This window comes from Erigeron canadensis, chromosome 5 (assembly GCF_010389155.1).
Source record: "Erigeron canadensis isolate Cc75 chromosome 5, C_canadensis_v1, whole genome shotgun sequence".
Taxonomy (NCBI): Eukaryota; Viridiplantae; Streptophyta; class Magnoliopsida; order Asterales; family Asteraceae; genus Erigeron; species Erigeron canadensis.
Window position 1 is genome coordinate 2,204,175 of NC_057765.1, and position 10,168 is coordinate 2,214,342.

A 10,168-nucleotide genomic window follows, 5' to 3' on the forward strand; every position below is an offset into this window, starting at 1 on the left:
TAGAATATACTATTTGTTAAATATGGAGTATTTATTTATAGAAGTTTATAAGGTGTTTTTGGGTTTGACTTCAAAGTAAGTTTGTGTATGTTGGAGAAAAATCTAGAACACTCCTGGTTTCAAACAAAGATTCTAATTCATATTTATAGAAGTTTTGTTAATAAAGGTTTTTAAGATTGTACGATGATAAGGAGAACGGTCCAGTCAACAAATTGCATCGGTTTTTTCCATCGATTAGCAAATAATGGCAAGGAGCATCGACAAGACAAATCGGCTCCATTAGGCCGATCAACACGAACATTGAGTGAGAATACTTATTTAGAATTGTGTGTAATTATATTATATATATTAAAATACTAAAGTGTGAACATTGATAAGTTGGCTCCAAATCAGCATTACACCACTTATTTTGGCCAAGTTTAGCAAATTTTGACATTGTCAGTTGACAAGTTATGAGTGAATTAGACGAATGCTAGCGCGATACAGCGTGATGGTGATAACGACAAAAGTGTGGCGGCAGCGGCAGTGGTGGTGGGGATGTGCGACGGTAACGGTGGTGGTGGCGTGGTTGCGAAAGTAAATTAATTGATGTAAGTGAGGTTAATATGGTTCTTTAAGGGTAGAAGGATCTATCTTGTAATTTATTTCATTAAGGTTATTATAGGTAAATAGATGAAGATGTTTATTTTGGTGAATAAAGAAGATGAGTAATATGGACATTTCAAAATCTTAATTATTTAAAGGGGAGAGGTAGTTTTTGCTTTATAGAATAGTATAGATATTTTTTGTTAAAATTTAACAAATCGACACTACACCTTTGCCCTTATTAAAATACTAACATGTATATCTATCATTAACAAACCCACTCAGTATTTGTAAGTTACATTCCTTTTAACATTATCTTAATCATTAATATGTATTCAATTAATAAATTGATTGATACATGAGAAAGCTCGAGACAGAATTTAATCGGGAGAATGTTTTTAGAAATGGAGACGACATTTTTCTTATAATAAATTTCTTCTGAAATTAGAGTTGGAATATGAAAAGTTATTATGTCACTGAAACCAAATTTGTCATTTAAAAAAAAAACTAACAAAAACATCTATAATTAATTTTGATCTAACATTTATTAGTAACATCCATAAAAAAATTGGTCCAAAGGATGTACATTGTTCATCATCACAACTTCACAAGAACCCGAAAAAATGTAACTAGTACGTTTTAGCTGTTTTAGTTATATTTATAAATGAAATAAAAAGTTGTGATGGGTACATGTGCTTCTGACTTTTGGAGATGAACTTGAAGAACTTATAATCTTACTTGTCATTGTTGCGAGAATTGTGGATTGTAAAAATCAACGTACGTAGTGTAGTTGATGTTAATCTAAAGGTTGTATGAGCGAAGAATCTAAAGGTTGTATGAGCGAAGAATTTGCGAGAAAATATGAGGATTTGTAAGTAAAGAATTAGAGATGGTGTCCTGATCGAAAAGCATTGAGATGGCAAATGACTTGAAACTGCAACAAAATTTCACCTTTTTAAAATGGTAAGTAACCAATTTGCTTGATATGATTGTAAAAACTTGTAATTTCATTTAGTTGCACAAGTCTATATAAGAACAAAAATTAAAAAACAAAAAAAGTGAAACTTGTCTAATGTTTAAGTCATCTGCACAGCAATCGACAGGCAAAATAAGGATTATGTATATGCAAGTTATATAACCACACTTCAAATATATATAAAGTTGGTATATGTATAGCTTCACCATGGCTTTCTTGAGTCTTGATCATGTCTAATGACAAACTTCTTAAATACAAAAACTCCTGGTTTAGATGCGACTAACACATGGCATATAAAGTCTTGGCTGTTGAAGGCAATAAAAACATTCAAAAAACACCATAAGTACATTCTAGTTCGTCCACATTCGATAACTATTCAATGAAGACGTATGTCAATCTACCTAAAGGAATTCATTCATACATCTATCTGGTCATTCTAGAGACATCGCATGAAAATTCAAATAATCCAACTTGCCCAAACAAGACCAACCATTACTTGTTCACAACTGAATGATGTCCAGAAATATCATAACAAGGCAACTTGGTCTCAAAAAAATGTTCAGGAGAAAGCTTTTTGTGATAAATGCAGCAACCCAAAACTAAAACTTAAAGGAACAAAAAAGACACTTGGGGAAACTCAAATGCTCATTTTCGTAACTTTTTCCTCTCGTAATATTTTTGCTATAAATACACCATACAAGAGACCTTACAAAGTAAGACAAGTAGAGCTTTGTAAATGAAGGGTACGAAAAAAAATTCATTAATTTAGATAGATATGAAAAGCCCAGACTATAAGTTACGAGTACAAATAAATTACGTTGCTCCAGATGCTTTCCTTCTTTCCTTATCAGTCTGCAACAACTCCTGCACACTCCTTCAAATAGACCGACGGTAGGACATAATTTAAATTCACCTGAAACACATTTACAAAAGGTCCATCAGTTATAACTTCCAGAAACACGTCAATTTTTTTATTTTGAACAAGGAAACCCATCAACTGTATCGGTAGCAACTTCAAGCCGCTTGATTAAATGTGGGCTAACATAGAGTCGACGCTTGAAGTCTTATGACATAACTAAAAAGCATACAGGCTGGGTAAAGTTTTATAGTGTATGACAAACAGGTCCAAAGTCTGTCATTGTGCCATCAAATGCTTAAAACCTCCCCTCGCTTTACTGTTTTGATTACTTTAACGAAATAGTTTTTATAGTATCGTTCAATACGTCATTTATATATACAGAAAAAAAAAAAAGGAACTGACAAGTCGATCAAACTTAAACAGCCCAGTTGACCCATTTTAGAAGAATACTAGTTATGACCCAAACCTGTTGAGACCAGTTACCCAGCCGCCAATGTTGCCGCCTCTAGTCAATTGGTTAATATAGTATTTCTTACAATGGCTTTGTTTGTGTTTCAAGATTCATCACTGTCAGGACTGGGACGTCTTCGACTGAATGGGAGCAGATTAGATGCGTCAGAACCCATATCACCATCAGAAGACTCATTGTCAACACCTCTAGACACCTCGCTATAATTCTCACCCCACAACCGTGTCCTTATTTCCCTCCCAACAGTCATATGGGGTCGGTCTCGAGAAGTTTCAGACCAACTCCTGCTTCTTGACCTAGTCCCAGGTCGAAAAACCCTAATGAGGAAAAAAAATGTCAACAAACCACCTTCATCAAGCGAAAAATTACTGGTATTGTCTTCATCCCGTTCTTCTCCCATAGACGATTGAAGGGTACTTAACAAATCTCCAAGATCCCTTTGTCTTTCCATCCTCCTCCAATCCCGTTGCCTCTCGGGATCTGCTTCTGATGGTCTCACGAGCGGGTGAACCAATCTTGCGTGTTTCCTTAAATCAGTATATGTCCCAAAGAAATCACACGTTTCACTAGCACAGCTCCGTGTTTTTGTGTTCATAAATACACGGGCAGCATCCACAACCACCCAGCCATTCACCTCCCCACGGCATAAAGGACATAACAACTTTGCCTTCAACTTATCTTCATTTAATGTTGTCAAACTTGCTTCTGGAATCAAAGCAGGCAACAACACACCAGCTTCATTCAAAGGGATTGATGGTTGACCGTCAGTCGAAGTGGCTGACTGTTGGCCCTCATCAGTCAATGCGGCTGATGGCTGACCTTCAGAAAATGATTTACGAAATTGGTCAAAACAATTTGAGTGACGGTAGCTTGTGTCACACATATAAGGACGGCAACCCTTATTGTGAGAAGAACATAGAAGAAGAATTGCATTGTGAGGATGTTCCATACACACTGGACACCTAGCATCTTCCCATTCTTTTTGATTTTCTTCACTCTCTAATGGGTTTTTAATTGATGATCGTTTCGGGTGACTGGAGCTGCATCGATATGGAGAAGCCCGGGATTTACCGGCAGACAATGAACGTTCTCGTCTATCTTTTGGCATTGTTATCTCTAGATATTTTAACAGAAACACTTATTAATAATAATCAAAATCAGATAATCAATTCATTAAAAACTAAGTGCCTGTCACCTATGTATATTAGAAGAAAAAAAAACAACAAAAACAAGAGAATCTCTTAGAGGTAGCAAGTTCAACCATTTTGACTTATAATAAACCATCAAAATTAACAAATTATGATATTATAGCCCTTTTAAGTTTTAAGTTTATAACAAGAAGACAAGTATAATGATTACCAAAACTAATCACTCTTCCATGTAAATTTAAGCGTGAGACACTTTATAAAAATAAAAAGTGAGTAACTATTTATTTTAGATTGGGGCAATCACCAATGAGACCCCTTGATAGTTTAGTAGCAGCATGGTTATAGACTATCGTTGAATGGAGGGATATCAGGTCAATTGACTTTTTGGGGCTTGTTTGTGTTCTATGTGCATAATGATCATGAGATTTTGTTTGTGTTCTATGTGTAGACATAACAACAATTATTATAGCAATTTTAGGAAGGAAAAGGGTGCAGATTTGTCCATGTCAGTTGCTATTCCAGGTCTTAACTTACTTTTCTTATGTCTAATGTACTACTGAAATTCACAAAATGCTATTTAACACCAAATACTTAATTGATAACTCCCAAGACATAGTATTCAACAACGCGTACAAATTCTTAAAAGTCAAGCAACCTCATAGATATGCAAAACAAAGGCCATACATTCATACTCATATGAGGCCATCGCCAATGCTACTATTGTTGATTTATTCAATCAATTCATTTCCCAAAAACAACCGTGAGACAACAGATAAAAATGAAAAAAAAAAAATTTGTTTTTTAACATAAAATCAACTTCCAGTATGCGACAAGATCTTCATTAAAAGCCCTAACTGGTCCAGAAGTATAAGCTCAAGTACCAGTTCGTTAAACAAATAGTAAGTAACAAAACCCCAGAAGAACAAACTAAATTAGCAAATTTACTCCATAACAAAACAATTAGTATGATGTCATTCTAATCTCAAATAGTACAACCCCAAAGCTAAGTATTTACATCAGATTGGAAACTCCCATATGGATCTTGACTAGTGTAAAACCCCTCAAATTATTTGGAGTAAAATAACAAATGACTTCCCATCACAGGGTAACCTATAGTTGGAGTCGAATTCTTTGTGCCACAACATTGCAAACGACACCTACATTCATACTCCATAAACAAAATATGGTCTGTACTCGCCTCTTATGTGCATGAGTATGAATTATGAAATTCTGTTTGGGTTTTGTGCCGACCTAATAATTAGTTTCCACCATGACCACAATCAAGTTGGAAGCTATTATGTCGGTGCAATACTTGGAAATTGTATACGTATGGTAGTTTCCATATCTTACCTGATTCCACCTTTCTTGTACATGCTGTGCTACTAAAAAGTCACTAGGAACATGATACCATGAACATGTATAACAGCAAACTGATGAACTATGCAACTTACCATGGTGTATTATTGTTATAAATCCTAGCATGGCTGTCAGAATCATGATGATGAATACAACTAATGCTTGAGATCAGACAATTAGTTCATTGCCAACAGCATTAAGTTATGTAGTATTTTTTTTACAAAGATGAAGTGTGAGCCTGAGATCGTCCAGGTGTCTATGTTGGGGTCCAACGCAAGCAAGTCAGCGATAATCGGCTTAGAAAGCATACTACATCTATATACTCTCAAACTAACTGCAATCTCGTATCAATATCAATATCAGTAACTTTTATCTAGTTTGGTAGTGGATTATGCAAATCGAATAATTTACGCAACCACGTAATTCAATGCACTGTTTATGTTTTCATTCAAGTTTGCATATATTTCTTATATTTCGGGTACGTCTAAACTTCAAATCCCCAAAAAAACAGCTCCTATAAACTCCCAAATCACAATAATACAAAACATCAATCACACTGATATTCTAAAATTCTTCAAATGCCACTATACTTAAATTCTTCAATCAATTCAATTTCACAACCACCAAAAAATTTATAAAAAAAATTATTTAAGCCAATGATGGCCAGCCTAGCTGGTCAAAGGCACTCCCAGTTTTACCCAAAGTCTTGAGTTCGATCCTCAAGATGGCAAGCCTTGGAGTTTTTCCCTCTGAATACTTGTAACGCCCCATGGTTACTCGTTTCCTAGGCTACGTACAAGGCTTCACCTTTATACGGCGAGGTTTCCCTGATTTCGTATCCCGGCTAAATGTTCAAAAAAAAAAAAAATATTCAAAAAAAAATTAAAAAGCAAAAAAATTTAGTTTATTTACAATATAAATCCAATTCAAATTCAACAAAAATATCATAAAAAACCTTTTTTTAGTCCAAATTCTTAACCTAAAACACTACAAACCCTAAAAAATTTCATATTAAAACATAAAAACACATACCCATAAAAAGTCTAAACATAAATAAAAAATGAAAATAATCAAACATCATAAACAACTTCAAAACCCCACAAATTTAACAGATCTGGGTACTAATCAAACATCAAATATCACAAATATATAAATATATATTATATATATAATATAAGTATATATAATTCAAATTAATTTACCTGAGGTTTTTGATGGCTTTTGGGTGAAGATGAGCTGATCTTCGATGAACCCAGAAAGAAGGTTGTAGCGATTGTGACAGCTAAACTGGAGTCGCTGCAGGATGAAATTCCATTTTTTTTTTTATATACGGAATTTATATTTATATTTATACAGTTTTTTTCGTTTATATATATGGACAGGAGGGATGGATGTGCTGACGTGGCGAATTACTGTTCGGTGGTGGAGCCATTTATTTGTATTTTTAAATCGAAGTTTTCGTTTTTAAGTCGGCGTTGTATCGTTTGCGATGATATAAGGGCGCCCATGATATAATGTAGAAATTTTCGTTTCTTTGGATGGATACAAGAGTGTGCGTTTACGAAATTATAGGTGTTTTTTAGAAAATCTTTTGAGGAATATGAAAAATAAAACATGTTTAAATATAAGTTTTATATAATTTATAATATTCATTTGAATTTAAAAACTTGGTTTTTAATAGTTTATATTTTCACAATATGCATCTAAGTATGTTTTTCAGAAAAAAAAATTCTTTAGATAAGAATCATGTGAATTATTTTAAAACAAGTATCTTGGTTTTTCACTTGGGGTTAATATGAACAAATGTAACCATTGGCAACCTAAGATTGATGTTTTCAACAAACGACTCTCCTTGTGAAAATGCAGATCACTATCGATTGGTGGGAGACTAACTCTAATTCAATCTGTTCTTTCTAGTTTCCCCTTATATTACTTTTCTTTATTCCGGGCACCAGAAAAAATCATTGATCAACTTGAGCGAATTTGGAGGCGGTTCTTTTGGGGTGAACACGATGAACGCAAAAAAACAAGCTGGATTGCATTGCGAGAAGTGTTGAAACCGAAGGAGAAAGGTGGGTTAGGAATTGGTTCCCTTAAAGCCGCGAATATGGCCATGCTTGCTAAATGGCGGTCACATTTTAGGCTTGAACCGAATCGAATCTGGCGAACTGTGGTGGCATCAATACACGGGGACCAAGTTTCCTCGTTGGTAATTCCTATAAAATCCAAAATTGGGGGCTATGGGAAAATGTTTATAAATTGAAGTTTGATTTCACTAAGAATGGGGTTGAAATTCATTTGGCAACTTGATGAATCTTCAAGTAGCACTACCATATCAAAACTTTGGTGGAATAATTGGGTACCAAAGAAAGTAAATATCATGAATTGGAGGGTCGGGCTTGATCGTATTCCAACTTTTCTTCAACTTAGCAAACGTGGTGTTGTTCCAACGTCAACACTTTGCATTTTCTGTCAACAAGCTGATGAAGCGATCATTTGTTCACGGGCTACCCTATAGCTATGGAAGTATGGTGTAAAGTGGGCGTGTGGTGTAAGTTAAGCCCAGTTTTTGCGTTTCAGGTTAGTGACTTACATGGCTTTCATACTTATTTAACCGGAAATAAATCGAGGAAGAAAATTATCAATGCCATCTTCCAAATCACTATTTGGTGCATATAGAGGAAACGAAATGAGGTGGTACATGAGCACAAGACTTTTTCTTCAGTTGTCATTTTTGAAGAAGTTAGATCTATTTCATTTTTATGGATATCCAAAAGGGCGACAAAGGTGGTGACAGATTGGCATAAATGGTGTAATTTTTCATTTTTGATGTAAACTATTGTAATTGTATTCCAACTTTGTACTCAATATTACTAGCATCTTGCTAGAGTTTGAAATGAAATCCCATTTTGCTGTTCAAAAAAAAAAAATTATCAATAAACTAAAATAGAATGTTTGCTTTTATTGTTCGACATGTAGCACAATATAAAAAGCGACACGTGTATTTTTAGTAATATATTAATTACAAAGCCTATATAAATAAAGAATTCAATAAATCTCTAAATTTACAAATTCCACATTCTAATCTAGCAATAAACTAAAACAGAATTGACATACTCTTGAAACGACACGTGATGTAATCCTTGATCGACACATGTCATTTTAATTAATTTATTTTATAAATTAGCTTTTTTAATTGTATATAGATTCAATTTTCCTATTAGACTTAGAATTAAACTCTAATCTTGGCTTATAAATACAAAACACATTATAACCTTATTTGATTGATCGTTTTCTCATTAAATACAATTTTTTTTTCTTTCTCAATTTTTCAACTCCTATCACTTATATTATTTGTCGTCACTCACTATGCTTATAAGTTCCGATTTTAATATGATTGTAAAACTTAAGGTGAATCCAACATTCCAACTAAGCATATATTATATTTATCATTATTGTTTATTACTTGTATAATTTAGTTTCGATTATTGGTTTACTTTAACCATAATTTATTTCATACTCACGAATCATGTATGTGGGCATATTCAAATTTATTTATAATACAATCTATATAGCTAGCGTACATCGTACGGGTATTAGGACTAGTACATCATTTATAATTTATAATATAACTAAAAGAGGGGGTTGGGATGCACTTGACACCCATAATCCCACTCCTTTAGCTTAATCATTTATCTTTATTAATCCTTTAATTTTTTAATATTAATCTAAATTAATTTACACTTTTTGTTAGTCCATCACCAATTTACACTTTAATCGCAATCTAAAAAAATTAATTTACACTTTTTGTTTTTCTATCACCAATTTACACTTTAACCCCAATCTAAAAAAATTAATTTACACTTTTTGTTTTTCTATCACCAATTTACAATTAAACCCAATTTAAAAATAATTAACTTACACTTTTTGATTTTCCATCACCAATTTACACTATAACCAAATTTAAAAATAATTAATTATACTTTTTGGTTTTCCATCACTAATTTACACTTAAAAATAATTAATTTACACTTTTTGGTTTACTCATCACCAATTTACAATTTCACCCAAACTTAAAAATAATTAATTTACACTTTTCGGTTTTATTGGTAATCTATAATATAACTCACGTACGGCAACAAAAAAAGAAGCTACGATCAACTACAAAATGGTTTTTCTTTTTATATACTTTTGAAACGACCCAAACACAAAATGACAAATTTTTTAAAAATAAATAGGCATGACCTTTTCGTAAAATTCACAACCAATGCTTTTATTAGGCATCAAAACCTGTTAAAACACTTTTTAAAAAAAAATCAATACAAAACTAGTCGGATGCTTTTGAAACTAGAAGTAATTAACAACGTCACCATATTTTAACCAAATGATTAACAAACCAAAATTTAACAACTAGACCAAAGATTGACACACTTTAACAAATTGAATCAAGAGCTTGGCTTGGGAATTCTAATACCCAAATGTTATCACGTATTCAAACTACCTTTCTCGCACAAAAACTTCTCCCAAAGCATAGATAAACTTCCAAATACTTCAAGCTAGTTACTTTCTCTTCTGTTTTTACGTTAAGTCACATGCACCTATAAAAAAAGGTAAACAACTAAAACGGGTTAGCCACAAAGCTTAGTGAATAAATATGCATACATTCATAATCTAGCTGTCTTACTTAACTATTAGTATAAAAAAGACTATGACATAATCTCTCATGTCATCTCTTTATACTAACTTCATCTCATCGTACTTTTATATGCGCATAT

General features: G+C 33.0%; 1 protein-coding gene across 1 annotated transcript; it reads right to left on the minus strand.

Moving 5' to 3' along the window:
- Positions 1–2,188: 2,188 nt before the first annotated feature.
- LOC122600032 lies at positions 2,189–6,719 on the minus strand. The gene is made up of 3 exons (XM_043772673.1): positions 6,596–6,719; positions 2,957–4,005; positions 2,189–2,474 (listed from the first exon to the last, which is right to left on the minus strand). Exon 2 carries the CDS (start codon positions 3,995–3,997, stop codon positions 2,975–2,977), a length of 1,023 nt encoding a protein of 340 aa, XP_043628608.1. The 5' UTR covers positions 3,998–4,005; positions 6,596–6,719; the 3' UTR covers positions 2,189–2,474; positions 2,957–2,974.
- Positions 6,720–10,168: the final 3,449 nt, after the last annotated feature.

Bases quoted from the DNA above. Each gene is read 5' to 3' on its own strand.
- LOC122600032 (XM_043772673.1), bottom strand. From the start codon at position 3,997: ATGCCAAAAGATAGACGAGAACGTTCATTGTCTGCCGGTAAATCCCGG.